Source organism: Lycorma delicatula, chromosome 2 (genome assembly GCF_047948215.1).
Source record: "Lycorma delicatula isolate Av1 chromosome 2, ASM4794821v1, whole genome shotgun sequence".
NCBI classification, from domain to species: domain Eukaryota; kingdom Metazoa; phylum Arthropoda; class Insecta; order Hemiptera; family Fulgoridae; genus Lycorma; species Lycorma delicatula.
Window position 1 is genome coordinate 174137646 of NC_134456.1, and position 21856 is coordinate 174159501.

At 28.0% G+C, this 21856-nt stretch overlaps 1 protein-coding gene across 1 annotated transcript in view; it reads right to left on the minus strand.

Moving 5' to 3' along the window:
• LOC142319430 (ribosomal protein S6 kinase alpha-5-like) overlaps positions 1-21856 on the minus strand; it is a 257701-nt gene that overhangs the window by 185607 nt on the left and 50238 nt on the right. Inside the window, exon 2 of the mRNA XM_075356704.1 lies at positions 8257-8328. Within this exon, the coding sequence (XP_075212819.1) occupies positions 8257-8328 (72 nt within the window). The remainder of the gene's footprint in view (positions 1-8256; positions 8329-21856) is intronic.

A 21856-nucleotide genomic window follows, 5' to 3' on the forward strand; every position in this document is an offset into this window, starting at 1 on the left:
GTTTCCAATCAAATAGAACTGACCGGTGTTAAAAATTAAATTTATTTTTATACCGTGATTTGTTTTAATAAACATCCTTAGCTAGAAAATCATGCGATTTCAAATTACGTTCAATGTTTTAAGTTGAAATGTTTCACATTTGTTGCTACGTTACAATTTTAAAAACGTTCACGTTTTTCTTTTTTAAGTATCTTTTGCAAAAATCCTGTTAAATATTTCAAAAAGGTTATGCGTATAAAAGAAAAACATTCTAACAAATACACAGGCTTAAAGTTTTCTCCATTAAATAAATGTTTGATATATTGAAAGATCATTCTAAAAGAATAGTTAACAAAAACGAATTTTTCATGGTGTTAATAAGGGGACTCTTCTAACCTAAATAATAAATAACACTTCAATTAGAGTTAGTATAAATTTATCCCATAAGTGAAGTTTCGGTTAGATCTTCATTGGGTTATGTACTTATAGACAGAAAACCTAACACAAATCGACAAAATGGGCTAATCTGTTTTGGTTTTGTAAGAAATGCAACAATATAGTGAAAAATAAAACCAATTCCATTACAGTAACAATCGTATTGTTAGTAACATAGCAAAACACGTATTGTCTTGATGTTTTACATATTGTTAGTAATTCACAAATAGAATTAAAATTTTATTTATAGTAGATTCGTATTTTATTTCTTAATTGTCCTAAGTAATAAGCTAAATGATGATTAATGACAAAATAGTAAAAAAGGATCGAACCGGAGATTTTCTTACAATTGGACAATTGTAGCACTAACTAAGCTATTAGAGCTGACTAGAATTATTTTTTTTTTAATTTCACTAATAATTAACGAATTATTAAAAACTATATCTAAAATAATAAATATACTTTTTAATGTAAATAACTTCAACCCTAAGCATACATGAATTACAATTCACTGCTTGCTAACTACGTATGTATATTAGCTAATATAATATCCCTACTCTAAACAGAACACCAATCAATAACATCGGATGTAACGTTGAATTAGATAAGCAAACTACTTGCATATTCGTACTCGCCTAGTAAATACTGTACTTATTGTTACTAATTACTATAAACTATCGATGTCAATAAATGTTAAACAATATCTAAAATTCATATAAGCTATTCTGTATTTCGATAAAACACTTGTTTCAACGCAGAGGTACAATTCATATCATTCAAAATAAATGTGCAGAAATACTCATATAATGCTTTTCTCTAATAATTATCTGTATTTTTCTTCTAGATATCATTCATTACAGGGATCAGTTATAATTTAAACATTTTTTTCACAATGGTTGAGCTAATTCTTTTAGCATTAAAACAAGACAACGTAAAAAAAAAATTACTCAAAATTTTGATAAAGTTAGCATAATGGCAAACTCAAAAAAAAAATTATAAATCCATATTTCTATGACAATTCTTTTTTGTATAACTGAAGGTCAACGTTCTCCATAATTAATTTTTATTTGCAGTTGTATCATTCTGTCCAGATTGTACACCAAAACTTCTCTCTCTCTCTCTCTCTCTAGCAAAGTTCTTTTACTTTTTTTTAATTTTTTGCTTAAAATGAATATTAAAAGTAAAAAAAAGCTGACTGATTCTTCCTGCTAATAAAATTTTCCACTTGCAGCATCGCCAGTCCTAAATTTTTTTTTCTGTTAACACTGTCTTTTTTTTATTATTAATTGAAATTTATTACATTTCCTTTGCTGAGAGATGTCTACGTAATGTGTATTTCTTACAGAAGATTTTATTACCGTGATCCATTTTAAGCACCCTATGAACAACCGGAATAGTAAAAAATATTTTCCTTAAGAAAATTCACAGTTATTCCAAAGGAATAACTGTGTACCACAGTTATTTCGGGAATAACTTTGTCTCATATTAAATATTCTATAACCATTTGATTACATACATAAATATGTAGTCAGTTTATACCCAAAAATATGTATTAAAAATAGCATTCCAGGGCTTTTTCTTTTTCTGGGGTGATGATAAATTTAACACATGATTCTGAAATTTTGTGTACGTAAAAATATGAGATTTGGTATCTCATAATAATTAATAAATGTAACCGGGAATCAAAACCGGAATTATGAGGAATCATTTCTCAGGTTTTAAAAAGAATTTTAAACCTGAGAAACAACAAGCACATTAATTACCTGAACACAGAAAATTTTATTGGAATAAATTTTTATTAAATTAAGCAAAATAAAAAAATAGATGGGCTTCCGTTTCTTGAAGTAATTTTTAAAAGGTATATAAGCGTCTTAAAAATTCTTTTTCATGTTACGTAAGCGTAACAAGTTCAGTTAATTTTTTATTTAATAATAATAATAATAATAATAATAATAATAATAATAATAATAACCAAGTAAAGTAACAAATAACCATAATACAATATTAGAAAAAATTTACGTAAAATATAATAAAAGTATATAAAATAATAAATAAATAAGGATCAATATAGTACTACACTAAATCATTCATAGTTATTAAGAAAATCATCAAAATGGTGATTCTAGAAAAAAAAAAACAAGGAATAAACGCAAATCGCTAACCGGTTTAAAATGAGAAGCACGCTGCATTTTAATAGAGAAACGGGTTGTTTTTTCTTTATTTTATTTAAGAATGTATTAAAAAGCAGCATGAAATATAAAACTTTATAACAACCTGTTGTATATATATTAATGGCAACCTTCAAATAATTTGATTCCAGTTAAGCAGTTGAAATTTCCACAAACACCATGTAGCCGGAACTTGATTTATTATTTGGTAAGAATTAATTAAGATACAATATAGATATATACTGTATTTTTCAAGAAAATATGATATTATTTTTATACATTGAATTAAAATTCTCGAAACAAATAAAAACAGGTTACTTAGAATGTACGTATGTGCGGCAGTCGTTTATAAAGTTTTATTTTAATTTTACTCGAACATAAAATTCAACTTACAGATAAAGGTAGGGTGAAATAATAGGGAAATAAAACATATTTTATCGGAGTCCCATTTCACTTTTTACCGGTTCAGATTGTGAGAAATTGAGTGGTCTGTCTACCAGATGGAACTGTAAGATAAAGAAAAAAGCACCAGAACTTTCTTAAATGTAAACAGCATACCTAAAAGATACAAAGTAAAGAGGCAAGGTTAACAGTCAACCCATCACATTTTCTACGCTAGATCGGCGGCAGTCTAAACGTCTACATTTATATTATCAAACACACATGTCACTACAATCAATTATTACTTGTAGTTTTCAACCTCAGGTCACAGTCTAAAAAAATAAAATAATATGTAGCTTAACTTATACCCTAGAAGCTTTAATTTGTAGCTGCACAAGTTCTAGTAATAGTTCACCCATTCCGAAAGGCCGGTGTTAACTGTCAGCTGCTACAATAATAATGACAGAATGACCTCAAAGTCACAGGAAATGCCAATAAAACAAACTCTACCACTTATGTATCCGTTCCATTAAAAAAGGTTTATCTTCTTTACCATGTAATATAATGCAAGCCTACAAGTACAATATATTATAATATAAACGGAGAAAAAAAACTATTTAAAAAATATATCATTAAAGTTTTAATCTAAAAAAAGTGCAATAACAGGGAAAATAATAAAGATGCATCCACCAACCGTTTGGATGAAAGAATTGTACATAAGGAATGAATTATAAAACTTTAAATTTACGCTAAATTAAATCAATAATTTAAACCCTTACTTTCCCAAATTTTCTTTGGCTAAAGTGGTAGACAATTAGTAGAAAATTTACAGCTGGATAAACTTTCGTATGAAGCTCTATTAATAAAACAATTTCTATGCAAACCAGTGTGTAAACCCCATTATTTCTAAGCTGAAAGGGTACATTAATTTTTTTACTTTAAAGTATTATCGGAGTCTTTCTTAAGAATGTTATGAAGGAAAAAGACTGAGGTACAAGGGATACCAGTCAGGGTTGCTTTCACGGATTTTAACTATATAATCAGTCCAGGTGGTGAACAGAGTGATGATGAAAATTCGAAAAGCAAAGATTGCTTTTCGAATTTGGCTTGTTATAAGCCATCGTATTGTCGCGTGTTCGCGGCTCGATCAGGAAATTGAGAAATTAACAATTGAAAATGTTTATGTAATTACATATTAGTTATAAACAAAAGTAAAAAAAGCCAAATCAAAAATCATAATAATGACAAAAATAAAAATAATAACAGTAATAAAATAATTAATAAAAATAGTAAACCAAATTACAATAATAATCAGAATAACAATGACAACAAACAACACCAATAATAATAATAATAAAAAACAGTAAATGCATACTAAACAGAATGTAAAGTAATCATTACGATTTATTCTCAGGTAGATAAATATTGAAAAGCAGAATTCAGGCCCATTGACAAAAGATATTAGCATGATCGCTAGTCTTAACACTTTTAACCACTAGTCTTGTATTAACAACAGCAGTACAATAGAAACAACAAGTACAAAGTTCTTTTACTACAAATACCTTTGCTGGTCACAAATAAAACTACCCTAACAATTTATAAATAAAATTCAAGAGAGTACATTCTCTCTTGAAGAATGAAGAGGTCTTCGGAAGAAGAGGGAGAAGAAGAAGATGAAGAAGAAGGAAGACCCACTACTCGTCTCAACATCACGGACTGGAGTCCAGAACAGATGCGTCCTGAAGGGCAGCCATAGCAGAAGCGGATGAAGAGCTTCTACACAACCTCTCCTTTTAAAAATTACAAGTAGAGTCATGTAAACCAGCAATTGCGACTCCTCCGGAGTAGGGGTCGCATTGCTCCCTCCTTATAGTTAGTGCCCCGTTGTGGCGTATTCCTGCTAGCCTATTAAGCGTTAGCACCGAAAGGACTTCAGTAAACGGTCTGAAGGGGAATTGCGTCGGGAGAACAGGCTTCATAAGCCTAGCCTTCCGCGGTCGGCCCATAAAATGGGTTCGATAACGCTGGTTCAACAACGGATTGGAATGCAATTAAATCCGTCTTAAATTCACTAAAATAATAATACACAAAATTTGAAAAATTAGACCCAAGATATAAAATAACCCTTTAAAAAAAAAACAAGCCCGATTAGAATCATCCAGCAGGCTCTGTCCAGGTTCTGCGATAAGTAGGGAGTAATAAACTCCCGCCAACTTTGCATTCCATTCCATTCCATTCTCTCTTTCAGTTACAGTCTTACAGTAACTCACCGAACCACTTCTTGTTTTCGTGTACAGGAATTACTTGTGACGTCACCTTAATTGTGTCGAAATTTGTACTAGAAATTCGCTCCTTCACTGACCTCGCAGAATACTCTCGCTGACTGACATCATAACGTCTTGTTTAAAATGATTTTGCAGAACCGATTTCAACTGGTCTTCCCCGGAGTATTTACACTCCTATCCTCTTTACGTGCAGGACCGGACCCAACTCGTAGCGTGAGAACGATGGTCCGCTATCACACATTCCCATGAAATTCCAAACCCTGGTCCAGTAACTCTTCTCACTAAACAACATCTGTTTTGGTGTGTCAGTGGGTAGTATTACAAAAGACGATTGTTAAACAAACCTGTTACTTTTATTAAAAAGGGTTTCTTTTAGCCTCTTTCTGGATTCTCCCATTATTATATTTTCGACTACTTTCTTCTTAATCGGTAGGAATGCGTTACTAAGGTCCGTTATACCAGTCTTCTTACAGTACATTTAGCTCAGTGTAAAGGGCAACTAGAAACCACTTCAATTCATATTTTCCTTAATAATCCTGGCATGGTATGATTACTTCATTTACGGGAGCGACATCCTGACCCCCGCTGACACCCGCTTTGTGAGGATCCCGGTCACCACACCACCCCCTCCGTTCTTAGCCCTGATGGGCTTTATCGAAGGTCGTCTTTTAGACTCTCTAAACTTTATAACATAACATAGCCATCAGTTTGGCCTCTGTCAGGATGCCACCGAAGCAAATGAATCGGCAGACATTTCCATCAATGTATTTACATAACCTCAGTGACTACGTAAAATCGTCTATAACCAATACAATTACGGCATTTAATATCTGTATAACAAGACGCATAATAAAGATCCATCCCCTCCATCTACAAATCGCACCGTTTTCGTAAGAGTATTAGTGTACTGATACGGATAACGCCGCGGACATAAAAAAAAAAACTGAGTAACTTTTTTAATACAACTCCTTTGCTTGCTATTGTAAAATGAAACAAAGAATAAAAAAGTCTAATCAAGAAGATAAATTTTCAGTATAAACAAACGAAACTATAGAAGAGAAATATATCTAAGCTTAACATAAAATATGATTACAGACAACAGAATAAAGTTATTTTTCTTATTTTTTAAAGAATAATAAAAATACAAAATATATTATATACAGAAAATGATATAACAAAATGAATGAATACAATTAGGTAACATGTTCCGTTTGGTTGAACATCAAACCTTCAAACAACGTACGAAGGATAACTATAAATAAATCGTAACTAAAACAATTAAAGTAATCGATCATTTGTAATATTATAAATACTAAGAAACTGTAGTTTTTTAAAAGGTTAAAAATCATTAGGTATGTCGTGATAAACGATTTATTTTATGAAATACAATAAATAAGTAAAGTTTTTTATGTTGTTTAATTACGTGCAAATTTTATTTAAGCAAATTTTTATTCCCAGAGTCTACTAACATTAAATGTTTATAGAAGTAAAAGTGTGGAAGTATTAAGATTAGATATTAACTGATAATTTAATAATGAATTGGGCAGATGAAAAAGGTTAAATTTCATAATTCAATTAAATTTTTACAACACATCCACATTAATATAATTTGATGAAATATAATGTTAAAAGAATACTAATATTATGCAAATTATTTAATTTATTTCAATTTTATTTTCTTAATCTTCAGTATTTACCAACGTTCAAACAATATAAGAAAACTACAAATTAAGATTCATTAAAAGAATTATTACGTCATATTAATTCAACTGACGTAAAAACTATTTTACATACATAAGGAAAAAAATTGGGCAAGAAAAAAGTAAAGTAAGGAAAACTATGCAAAATAAAAAATAATAATAAATCAAGTCATTCTTAAAAATTCATTAATTTTATCTACACATTCATTCGAGGTATGATATTACGAATAGTACTTGTATTACATTACTATTTTCAGTGAAAACGAAAAAAAAATGATCATATTTTTTTATAAGGTTATAATATTTTATAAGGTTTAATAAAATCAATGTGGTTTAAGAACAGAATATTTATTAAAACAGAACTGAAATAAATCGGTAAATTCTGATAATAAATAGAAACAAAATCGTACCTGAATATACATCGTACAGTAATCCTTAATCACTTATAAAATCAAAATTGTAAAAATTTCTAAAGATAAAAATAACAGTGACAAGAAATTCAAATGAGTAGAGTTACGATATTACTTTTTACAATAAATTTAATTTGTGTTCTCAATACATACGAAGTAAAACATGAAAATATAATATAAAGAAGAAAATTAACTATTTCTTAGAAATAAACAGAATGGAATATCTTATCTATTAGTAACAAATATTAGTTGATAATTAAAATAGACTATAAAGATATCCTTTAATTATGAAATAGGGATTATAATTAAATACTAAGTATATCAATATGATACTGTACCAATTACAGCCCAAAACAATGAGTATTTCTTTAGAAAATAAATAAAACACAAAAATAAAAAATTGAAATTATTTCCTCTACACAAAATAATTGGTTACAGGAGAAAATAATCAACTTGTATTTTTTAAGATAAAAATCTTTTATTTAATCCATAAAAAAAGAAAATTTATAATTAAATACGATAATTTCTTTATATAACTAACAAAAAATAAAAAAGAATCGGAATACTTTAAATAACTATATTGCTATAAAATAAACTTTCTCTCTATTTATTCAAGATGTTATAAAGACATGAAGATTTCAAGAAAGCTGTTGTATCAAGCGACAAGGTTCTCTCATTAGTCGAGTAAAACAGCAAACAATGCTTATAAGAAAGAAAGAAAGCAAGGAAATATTTTTCACTTAAACAAAGTATGAAAATTTAAAAAAATAAAAATAATAAAATATATTTTAAAATCAAAATAAGTATAAACTGAAAACAATTTGAAGATAAGAAATTTATAGCTAAGAATAATGAAAGCAGTATAAAATATACATATATAATCAACATTATTACTTACCACCAGTGCCAAGAACTTTCAGGAGATCAAAACTGGACATATCAACTCTAGGACCACCACCAGTGAAGTTAACTGGAAAAAAAAAATTATATTAATATGAAACGTATTATTAGATATATAATATTATCCTTCTACAGCTGTTATGATTTAAAATTTTCTCTCAAAATTGAATTGAACTTTATATATGAAAAAAATTTTAAAAATAACAAAATTTGATAAGAAATTAGAAAATGAAAACTTGATTAGAAAGTACAGAAATTTAATTTGTGTGTGTGTGTGTGTGTGTGTGTGTGTGTGTGTGTGTGTGTGTGTGTGTGTGTGTGTGTGTGTGTGTGTGTGTGTGTGTGTGTGTGTTATATTAATGATATTTTATTTACTGAAAATGAAAGTGAGAAACTTACAAATCAAGAATACTACTTTATTTAGAACTGTTACTTTCTTTACGAAAATTTAATTTTGTTGAAATTATTTATTACCTTTTTAATAATTTAAAATCTTGAAAGAAATAAACCCCCCCCCCCCCCGTCTACTGTCTTTAAGACCTGTATCCTAATATATGATGTGAAACAATCAGGCAAAAGAGACACATTAAATATCTAAAACTATAACGAATTTATAATTACGCGATGGAACAGGCAGGTACAGAAATGAAAGAAGTCTTAAAAAACTGAATTATAAGGTTGATACAGATCAGGATAAATAACATGAAAATTAAATATGGTGTAAAAAAGTGGTGAAAAAATTAATCTAGAAAAAGAAAAAAGGGATAAGCTACATTTTTAAAAGAAGCTTTTTTGAAAAAATCTGGTAAGAGTTGTATAGAAACATAGAAAAAGAGGAAAGAAATCGTTAACATGATAAATTAGCAAACAGATGACAACTGTGAAAACTACAAAGAGAAGAACGCAATAACACGTAAGGACTGAATAAAAAAAATCTACAAAAATGTTAAAAACTTACATTAATTTCCTAATAAATTCAAAGAATTAGTTAACTTTATGAATAAAAGCATAAAGTTGTAAGTGAAATCTTTCCTTTTTCTCACAGGTATATTTATTATTTCCTATTCAAAAATAATAATATTAAGGTGATGTAGATAACGAAGTCAAAAAGTATCAGTAAAACTTTTACAAATTTGCACTAATTAAGCAAAGCCAGATAAATTTGAATTTCTGGCGTAATATAAAATATAAATAAAAGTAGCTCAAGCAATATTTTTTGTGTTAATTTGTATAATTTGTGTTTTAAGCCCACAGAATAGTATGTAATATCAGTTTTATAAATGACACCATTCTATTCACCACTAACGTTCAAGATTGAATATAGAATGAACATCATTACATACAGAGAAAGTCACTCATATTAACGTCCAATTTACCAATTTAAATTATATTAAATTTATTATTTTCATGAAAATCGAGCTATATTTAATGCCTTAAATATAACTTTTTTTTAAAAATATTATGAATTATTGTTAAGTAGATAGTATATTCATATTTGCAATGTGTAACGTAGGCTACATGAATTGCATTACTTAATAGCGAAGCAAATGGGAAGTTTCGTATACACAATGCAGTTTATTGTTGAAAAGTTTTTGAGCAATTATAAAGTAAAGTAAAGATTATTAATAATAATAATTTTATTATTATTATGCAAGCGATACACAGAAGACCTAGTGACCTAAATTAACTAGACAGACTGTTATTATATACACCACTTTTCTCCATCCTCCTTACATTATTTCTAATAATAAAATCAACTCTTAGAATCTCATTACTAAACTGCTTATTCATTCACTCTATTAAATCTTCTTTAAGAAACCGTATTTTGAATAATGAATAACCAGTTCATTACAACACAGCTAGTATTTTCTGGATGTATCTTACTCAAATTTATTTATTGGTTAAAACCAAAATCGTTGGGTAATAAAAAATAATAATTTTCTCCTAAATTATCTTTGTGTAACCAACTCGTACATGGTAACGAGGTATTCTAACAATAAATATGTGATGGTTGAGAAAAAAACAGTCCCTTAACATGAAATGAACCCGTAACTAGCCGATTTAGAAGCCAGCAAATAGTCACTACACCAACTGAACCAGTCAGTTGAAATATAACTGGGACCGGAGAATGATAACGTTTGTTTTAAATAACATATTTTTAATTAAAGAATCAAATGAGAAAAATATCAAAAAATCTGATGTGTAAAAAAAAAAGAAAAAAGAAACTGGATCACCTAATTTCCAGTACAGTAACACAATCTCTTTGACCAAGTTCTTTAAGTTTAAGGTATACAAAAATTTTCATTTACAACCGTCGGTCCAGACTCAAAATTTATCATCTTAAAAACAGGCACATAATAAACAAACACTTAATGCAATATAGCAATAACAAAGGTATGTCAAAATTGGCCAATTGCCGTTGACATTTTTATTTGGCCAAAACGTAACTAGACAAACTTTAAAAGTAAAAAATTTACAACTAATTAAAAAAAAAATGTTTAAGTGAAATTTATGAGATGATAATTTTTGAGACATTATATCCAGAAATTTTAGTAAATAACAAAGAATGAAAAGAAGAAAATAAAGACCATTACATTTCTTCACCTTTTTGTTAAAGTTAAGCAAGTTACACTTAAAATGGCATTGCCACATTTCCGGTACGATCAAGGATATCCTCGTTTCTCCTTGAATTTCTTATTACCATTAAATAAATATAATCTAGCTACAGTTTACAGCCGAACAAGAACATTTTGATAAACTTCTCATAACCTAAAACGAATGCTAACAATCAATTAATTAGTTTAAATAGAAAACTAATTTGACAATTAACATCTGATCTTTAAAATTGGGTAATTTTAAATCAAATGCTACACTCTTGTGAAACAATTGTTATAAAGTATTTTCCTCTTCTCGCGGAAAAGAAAAAAAAGTTGTTCATAGATAGTTCAAGAAGTGAGAATCATATCCACTTATTTTTACCTTGAATTTAAAAATTTACCTTTGAATCCACTTATTTTAAAAATTACCTTGAATAAAATGTATTAAACTTAAAATTTCCAGTCCGAATTACTTCATTAATAAATAACTACAATTAATTTTAAAAAGCATAATGACAAAGTATAAAAGCAACCTAAAACGAAACAAAAGTAGCTTCTCAAACAAATTTTCAAAAATCACAAGCTTCCCACTACAATCTTGTTACAAACCGAGCATGAAGTGATTTTCCATTCCCTTCTTCGACAAGCCAAATATATTGCTGCACATAAGTATACCAATCCACTGAAATTACAACGGCATTAAGTTTTCAATCAAACTGCTTAATATACGCACCCCACCCTGTATAAGTCAACTGAGCTTCTAAATTTTGGTAATATTAAGATGAATTTTATTCAGCCATAAGAAAAAATGAGAGATATACATAACGCGAAGCAACAAATTAAATTTACACTATCAGAGGAGAAAGAATCTATTATATACGTTGTCTGTATTCAGTTGAGAGGTCAACTCTGGCCAATTTGCTTTTCAACAACCGCCAATACGAGGAATTTATAATTAACAATCACATTTATGATTCTCCTAATGAATGGAAACAGAGGAATAATGAAACGATGAATAATGAAGAAAGATGTATAACGAGTATACTTTGAATATACTCGTAGAAAGAATAAACACACAGACACGCAGTAGTTATACCTGGGATACCTGAAGTAGTAGTGCCGGTGCTAATAGGACAGTGGAAGGAATAGTAAACAGCAAACAAGATATCACAGAAATCAAGAAGCCAATCTTCGGTCCAGCAATCCATCCCCACCCTGTACGGCAATTGAGATTTCTAAATTTTAGTAATTCATACCTATCACACTCTTCCTTATTAGCGTATTACATTTAAGCATTTGCTGTACTAATTTCAGTGTAATGATCCTATACATCTGGTATATACTTTATCATATACCTATTAATTAATAAAATGGGAATATCACTTATAGGTCTGAAAATCGCCTAAATTTTATCAAAGGACTTGGCATGCTGTCATACAACATGTATTCGGTTCAATAATGAATATAATAAGAAACCACTTAATTCGTTAATCTCCTTGGTTAGTAAGCCTGATATACTGCTCTAATTCTTAGGAATGAATATGCCGTTTTTCGGAGGAACTTTATTTCGTATCTAGTTGTATACAATCATAATAGTTATGGCACATAATATACAGACAAGTCTTTATGATTATGTTTCATGTAAAGAAACATCCCACTTGTTACATTGCTTAACGAAAAATTAATATTAAAGTTATCAGTAAAATTATAAATTGTACATACATATTCTTAAGTACATTAAAGTAATAGAAGTATATATTAATGAATCTTGGGAAAACCAGCATCAAATAAGTTATAATAATATTTTCAATCTACTTAATTGTAATAATGTGACAAAATTAAATTTATATAGAAAAGAATTCTCATAATCTATAATAAAATACTAACTAGTACAAAAAATATGCAATAAATTTTTAAAACAGTATTAAAAACTAGAAAACAAATTTTTTTAAATGCAAGAATCTGTGAGAAGGTCAAGAAATATCGATGCAATTTTCTCGCTCTATATATATATATATATATCAGAAGATTATTTAATGAACTATTGTTCAGGAACATTTTAGAAAAATAATTAAATTTATTTATAATTAAAACTCAGAATGAAAAACTACAGGATAAGAAAAATAAACCTTACGCTATGTAATGTATAATCCATTTTTCATTTTATTGGACAGTTTTAAACTATTTTTTGGGGGAACTTATTTCACATGATAAAAAATTAAAACTTAGTTATTGTTGTTTTATCATAATTTTTGTGAAATATAACTTGTAAATAGTTTGTTCACCAAATTACAGTACTACTTTGGTAAAGAAAATTGTAATTTATTTTCTGTCCCTCAAACATATGAGGATGAAAGTTCGTCCTAAATCAAGCTAATTTTCGATGATGACTACAATGAATGAAAAGTGAACTCAGAGTCCGTCTAATGATCTATAAACTGGTTCCTAGCTCGTCATACGTTCGATTCCTGGCAAGGGTATAATTTATTTTTCACCTCTTTGTCACAACATTCTTCTCAAAATGCGTTCGAAAACATTTAAAGGAATACTTCTCAGATAAAAAGAAAATTAAATTATTTTTAAACTTTAAATATGGTACCTATAAATCAAATCAAAATTCGTTTTAAAATAAAACGTATCTTTTTAAACATATAAAATAATTTAAGTAGTTTCAGAGTTATAATATAATATTCTAAGAGTAATAAATGTTTAAAAATAATGTTACGTGTAAACGTGGGAAATAAAGGGAATATTTTTCGAAATATACGAAATTTTTGTTATTAAAAAAAAATGTCGGTTACGTGACCTAACCGAAACCGGTGCTGGTGACCTGACATTCACCACTCCTGTAAATAACATAGTCATATCCAAGAACAAAAGCATCATATGTTAAGCATACTAGGAAACTTTTGAAGGAAAAATGGCCTTCAATTCGCCGAATACTTTGATGCACATCACCATGGCAATTCCATAAAAATAGAATGGTAATTTATCCCTACAAGGCACATTTTCGATTTGTTTTTAGCCTGTATTGGCTATATAGTGATCACTAAATTCACGAGAAAAAAGTATAATTGGTGTCTAATGTAGCTGCATAGATTTCTGAAAGACTTGGACAAAATAGTATGACGGAAAAATTAGTGCACTCCAATCTGTAGTTAAGCAATGTATTATACATAGGCTGATATTACTCAGATGAAAAGATAAAAGCTATCACACAATTAAACAACAACTTTTTAAAAATCTCGAAACTCAAACTTACTCTAATTAGTACCAATACCTTTAAACCACCTTCTGACAAAAAAATTAATTTCTTTATTGATAAAATAAAAGAAAATTAAAAAAAAAACCACTAATCTTTATGTGTTGGAACTGTTTCTACAATTCGGAGAGGGACTAAAAACTATTCTAACAATGATAACGGCTCATTTACATGAAAATAGTACAAAAATTATAAAAAATCATAAGACGGTACAATTAATCAATTTACAATAATAAATTTTTAAAGATGGGGATATTTTTAGTTTTATTCATATCTAAAAATCATGCACGAGGAAAATTTCTATAAATTCAATCCATCTCATACCATTTCAGTCTCTGGTGGGATTTGAAAATAAATTTACTAGAACAGTTTTTTGAAAAAAGTGATAATTTCAGTGTATATAAAGTATTCACACACATACATACAAGAGTTTTACAGCAAAGATTTCAATCTTTGGACTTAAGAGAGATCACAACATCAGAAGTATATATCATAAATGTATGCATAATGATTAAATGTAAATTAATTTTAATAAATTAATCTCTAGCAAAGAATTAAAAATATAAAGATAAAAATTTAAGTATTCAATTATTTTTATTTGAACAATGATGAAGTTTGGAAAAATAAATAAAAAATAATTATAGATTATCAATAAACAAACAATTAATAACTAATATTTTACTGAAAAAGAAATACAACGCAAATGATCACAAACATTAATTTGAGCAACTACTTTTAATTTATTAAAATGATATAAATTTGATTAAAAATGGTAAAATATGCTCTATATACATGCACATATATTTAATGCAAGCGAACCATTTTTTGTAAAGACTTGGTCAAAATCTACACAGGAGTATAACGTAGCTAATATTTACCACCAAAAAATAGTAAACATACGAGACCATTCCGAAACAAGTTTGATAACAAAATTTAGGAATTGTGGATCAACAACTCTCCATGTACGGTAAAATGATATTCTACCCAATATTTTAGAATAAAAGTATACCACTGATATTATCTTACCATACGGATACATTAATAAATAACAACCGATGTGGCCAATTCCCGCACACTATACACCACAGCTTTCGGTCTCCCACAACTCTTTAGGATGCATTCCCTATCATTTCCTTTGATATATTTTGTTATCGAACACCGTTTGTTTGACGCTCGTTGTACAACTTCTACAACAACCGGCTAGGACACATTTTTTTGTAAATATTCACAGCAATGAAGCTGATGCTCTTTCTTAATTATATTAGTAATAAACAGTTTTAAGTGGCTTAATTAGAAATCGCTACATTAAAGGGCCTAGGTTCAATTTTTCGACTAGTATTTATAATTTAATGAAAATACTACTATCTCCTGAGGATTACTGAAAATTATAAGCTTAAAAAACCTAGCAATAGCTATTCTGCCTTTATTTTTTATTATAAAACATCAAACCATACTTCATCTCTCAGTGTTACTCAATAAAAAGTTTTCTCATACAATTATAGAACATGTACAATAATTTATTTTTATTGTTAGAAGTCGAATGGAATTTCAAGAACCGTTTTATTTCTTGCCCCTAATGTTTTTTTTTATATTTTTTTTATAAAACACCAGGAAAAAGTACACCCTTAACAAAACATTTAATCAATCTGGTAAAGAAATAACGTTTTTCATATTTTTCTAAGAATTTTTCTTTTTTCCCCTCGTCCGTAGTCTCCTTATAGTCAGTAGGATCGAAATAAATTATTTATTAACGAATAGTTTTAAAAAATTCTGAATTTTTAATAGAGCTTTTTAATATTATGAAAACAATGATTCATCCATTTATTTATTGAACATTTAACTAGTTCAGCGTTTGATTGCACAATAATAATGATGAAATAAATACCTCAATAATTTTTTTATGTATAATATTACATTTTTTTGAATTGTTTATTTTACCAGATGATGTAAGAAACCATTTAAGAAAGGGATGCTGGAAACTTAAGTACCGCAGTGGTCGAAAGTAAGCAAACAAGCAACGCTTGACGCAACGCCAATCCGGCCTTGCGTTCGACCCCGACCCGACACTGGCCTAGATACTAGCGCACCTGGTTGGTACTCGGTCGCTTGATCAGAATCTTTTATTTAATATTAGTCATGAAATAAATACAGGCGCCATCTCTATTCCTTATAAGACATTTTACTTTCTACAATAATAATATTATAGTAAATACAATTATGTAAAATAACACATGTTATTAATTACTGCTATACGGTACATACTGACCTATTTACAAAATAAAGACATCCGAACTTAGTAATGCCTATTGATGAGTAAACATAAATAAATAGTGTAAGCATTAATAGTTTTATTTTGAAACTTAAAGATTAGCTAATAAAGTGACTCATTTTTTAAAATGTAATATAAGGTAAATATATGAATAAATTAGTTCCCATAACAAAGAAAAAGTAATAAAAGATATAACTTTAGTCGAAAAAGTAGTATGCAACAACGCGCTGACGGGGGGGTCAGCGCGTTGTTTAATTTAATGTGTGTGTAGGGGCCCCTACACACACATTAAATTATGAAATCCAGTAATTCGTAGAATAATTTATTTCATTGAAAAATTGAACTGTTTTCCACTTCACGTGCAAAGAAGTTTTTTGTTTACATTTTTAATATCAGATAAATCAATTCTGAGTTTATTTCCTTACCGAGTTTATCCACCTTTGTGTATAAATAAGTATGCTTTCCACTTACAGGAGAGTATATTGTTTTATTTGCCAACCTTTCTTACGACTGTGAGGCATATAAGTATCTGCTGTAAAAGAAACTTTAATCCCTGTATCTTTTTCTGAGAGTAATGGTGTTTATTACACAGCCTGGTCTCTGTACTGGAGAAACTACAACTGCCTTTGAAGGGATGATTATTAGCTGCATTAAGGTGGGTTTTCTGATATGTAATATATATATATATATATATATATATATATGTGTGTGTATTTGGCTCAATAAAGTCAACAGGGAACCTTCATTCTTCGTTTTACTGGTTACTGACGCTTCTAGGGAATGGGTTTTATATTTTTTTTGGAATGATTTCTGTCATCTATAATCAATTTGGAATCGAAGAAAAACAATGATTTTAATTAAATACATATGTACAACGTAGATCATTAACATTCGTAACAATCATTTACCACTCACTCAAGTAGAATGTAACGAAAAGGATTCCATAATAAATTTGAAAAATAGCAAAGAAACCAGGTTAAATGCTGAAGATAGCTCTTGATAAGCTGAATTATAGATAACTGCTGGTTCCCCTTCAAAACAAAACAATATTAATCAATTATTGCAACATTGTATAACATAAGGTTATAATTAATAATACAAAATAAAAGAAGAAAATGGTTGTATCATTACTAATTCAAACTGCTTAAGAATTTCATTACAAAAAATAAAAACAATGGATTAATTAAATATGAATGATTAGTATATTTACGATAATAAAACAATGTTAAGTGTACAAGATGTGAATAGAAAATTATAAACATTTATTAAACTGCAACAAGAAAATTGGACTTGTCATTTGAGTAAGCTGCGGAACTGTAGTACAAGGTTCAAAAACTGGTTTGATAATAATGTATAATGTAGGGAGAAGTCCAACTACTCGTAGACGACTATCGGTCAGGGTTGTACTAAAGACTGAATATTGCCCTCCGGCACCCACTTTGACCCAATGACCATTGTGTATGTTAACTAGATATTGGTGTTGCTCACCACTCCCGTTTATATTATTATACCTTACCACCACCATTTTATGTTCTAAATAATTTTATTTAACTCTTATGAATATAGGAGTTAAACAAAATAATTAAATAAAAAGTTACTTTATTTAGAGCTAAATAAAATTTCAAGTTCTAAATAATTTTATTTAACTTATGAATACAAGAATTATTAAAATTTTAAGATGTTCACAAAAAATGTCATAATGCAATCGGAATGTGCAGTTCGTTCTATATATAAAAAAAAATATGCTACAACAATTACGTATTTTGTGAAATTTTTAATTCCCTAGTGAAGGGTATTATCAATTATCATATTTTATTAACCTTTACTTAAGAATATTTGTTTTCTTATGACATTACTGGATGTAAGCTCATAAGATAAAAAAATCAGCGTTTTTAACAGTTGATTTCTGTAAAAATTAAGTATGTTAACTTCAAGACCAATCATTTGATAAAGAGAGTAAACGTCTGTCAATGTAGGGCTGAATATCATTTGCATTTTGCAGGGACTGTCATTTTGAAGTAAAAGAGTCGATTCTAAAAAATGAAGGTAAAAGGTAATGGAAAACCAATTTACTCTTTTATTTTCCAAGTATGCTTAGCATAAAAGTCTTGTTATTACTGAGTCTGTCTATACGTTTTAGGAATATCTTGTGCTTCGAATTATATCACCTTATAATTTTTTTTTTTTGTTGTCTAAAATGATTACAAAACTGTGAAATTCGAAAATAGGAGAGTTATCGAAAGAATGCCCTATAAATTGCAAAATAATTTTTTTTATTTTTTACTATTTAAAATAATCTTAGATCTAAAAACTCTGTTCGCAAGAAAAACAAAGACTAGAAACTGTATATTGATAAAAATAGGAAACAAATTCAAAAAAAACTAAATAATTAGGCTATTATTGGACGTGAGTTAAAGCCCTCTGGAACGTAAGAATACAGATTGCGGTTTTATCTGAAGATTTCATAAAAACCTACTTGACGTTTTATGTAAAAAAAATGTTGAATATTATGACATCAGATTATATATCACTACGTTAAAACAATGGAATTTATTATCAAAAAAAGTGATAAATGTAACACATCTGGAATCGACATATATATGACTTTCATCTAAAATGTTTTTCATTAATATTATCTAGAAGAAACTAGATACAGAATGTCCACAGGAATTTTTCTACAAAACATAAACATCTGTGCAAATTCACGCTTATAAACGGCTGAATTAGCCATAAGTAAAGCTTGAAACATACATGAAAAACTATATAAATTGAGACACTCCTATTTTTGGAGTTTGTTAAACCACATTCCGGTCGTAAACCAACAACAAAACCTATTTACCTGTTTATCATAGTATTTTAATAGTTACTAAACCAAAACTACTTCAATTATTGTAATAGAACCGAAAATATATTGCGAATGATGTTTTGACAGGTTTTACAGATCTTCGTTGATTTATTTCCGTTAAAATAAAACGCTTATATATAGTCTACTAATAAAAATCTCATTCATTTTTAAAACGAATGAGATTCTTACGTATACAATCGGTCGCTTGACAACTGACTCCACACCCTATTGTAACCACTGCAAAGAAACACTGAAGTCACTACAGACTTTTTTCCTACTGGTAGTGACATCTGTTCGTAGCAAAGTTCAATCTGATAACACACATTTTTTTTACAACTCATTTAACTTTTTATAAACTTTATAATAGATTTACGTAAATTAATGATTAATCAACTGGAATAGGCTATTTTCTGGACTATTACATAATGAAAGGTAGTTTTTTTTCTTTTAGAAGAGAGAAAAGTTATCAGAAAGAAAGTGTAATTGTAATTTCATTACCAGAAGTCGTAATTTTAAAAGCAAATAAAATAACTTGAATGTAAAAACTTATTATAGGTCACAGCATTCTTTTTATGATGCTCTGCAATGAGAGATTCCGATCCATGTCAAGGTGATTTATAGTTTTATAATCTTGTTCAAATAAATTAAAATATATATATTTATATTTTACATCGACGAAAATATTAATAGTTAGAAGAAAAATACTACGTAATTGAAAAAAAAGCTATAAAACTATTTTTAAAAGTAATTTAGTCAAGAATATTATACCAAGAAGACTATCCCAATAAATATATAAAATAAAAAGGTTATAAACTAACCACTTAGTAAATTACAGAAATTTTTAATACCGTTACGATATTAAACTAAAAAAAAATGTAATAAAATATATAAATTGAACTTTTAAATTTTATAATGTCCCTATATTTTAGAATATTTATTTACAATACAAAACAGAAACGTAATTTTCACGTATTAGTAGGCGTGGTAAACTAATAAAACCTAATAAATTACGTTACTGTCTGTGAAATAAATAATCGATAATTACTAGTTACGAGATTTCATCACGTAGACCATCTATACTGACCTGGTTGCAGTTACAGAAGATGGTAGTCAGTTTTAAATAGCGCGCATCTAAAATATCTGTTTTGCTCTTTCAATAATAATACATAATATTTTAAGATAGAATAAAAAAATTGAACTAGTTAGAATATCTGATAACAGTTTTATTGAAAATACTTAATTCTTATTAAAATTTCATCACTGATATGTAATACATTTTGATAAATGTTTAATTATACGTTAAAAAAATTGTATATAAACTATCTCCATGAATATACGAGTAAGAAAAAATTTATTAAAATCTAATTTTAGCAGTGCTTTTTCTGAGAACAGTTTCGAAAAGTTTACCCGCTTTGAAATAACCACACACTCAAACCTGTAACTTTATAACACATACAGAATTTTAAACCATGATTTTAAGCATTTTTTCTTTTTTTGTTTACGACCACAGAATATCAATAAATACAAAAATTCGTGGATGTCATTTATGGAAGTGATACTATTAATGATCCTGAATTAAATATTATAATAATTTATAATAATTTAGTAAGGAAAATAACTGAATTCATCACCATTTGATGAGAAGCAGGTAAATGATCAAATATTAAAATCATGACAAAAACAAATTTACAAAATCTTCATTAAAAAAAAAAAATGAAACAACTTCATAATTTAATCAATAAATAATATTTCAACGAAGCCACATTAGTCATGCTGTACTCTTTCATAGTGGGAGCGTAAATATACACACAAACACACACACACACATATATATATATATATATATATATATATATATATATATATATATAAAGCATAAATTATGAAATATGGGCAAAAAATTAATAAAAAGAAAACATGTTACGGATTTTCTATCAAATTTTATGTTTAAATAAAGTTATAGGAGGATATCATTATATATATATATATATATATATAAAGCATAAATTATGAAATATGGGCAAAAAATTAATAAAAAGAAAACATGTTACGGATTTTCTATCAAATTTTATGTTTAAATAAAGTTATAGGAGGATATCATTATAATGAAAGAATATTATTCACAGATAAACTCCGAGGCGTAGTGGTGACTTTTTATCAGGTGGTCGCGGGTTTGAATCTCGATCAGACTTGGCATTTTCATACGCTATAAAATTCCATATTCATATCCCACGCACAAGCTTCAAGCTTATATGGAGATATCATCAAGCAAAAAAAAATACCACAAATATATCGTAATAAATGTATCGTTTATATAGTACTTTGCTGAAGAGAAGTAGAAGTAAATTAATTCTAAAATGTACATTTGTATATAATGGGTTATGTACGAAATAATAGTAGATAACTTTGAAGAAGAAAGGAACTCAGAAAAATATTGCTATAAATCTACTGATTCTAGGCTTTATATAGCACATAATAGTAGCATCGAATAAAATGTAATTATACAGAATCGGTTGTACATTATGGATAACTAAAATTTTAGCACTGGAAAATTATCCTAAACAGATTACATAAACAATATTAAGCTGTTAATGAATTTTTAAATAATAATAATTAGGTGAACCT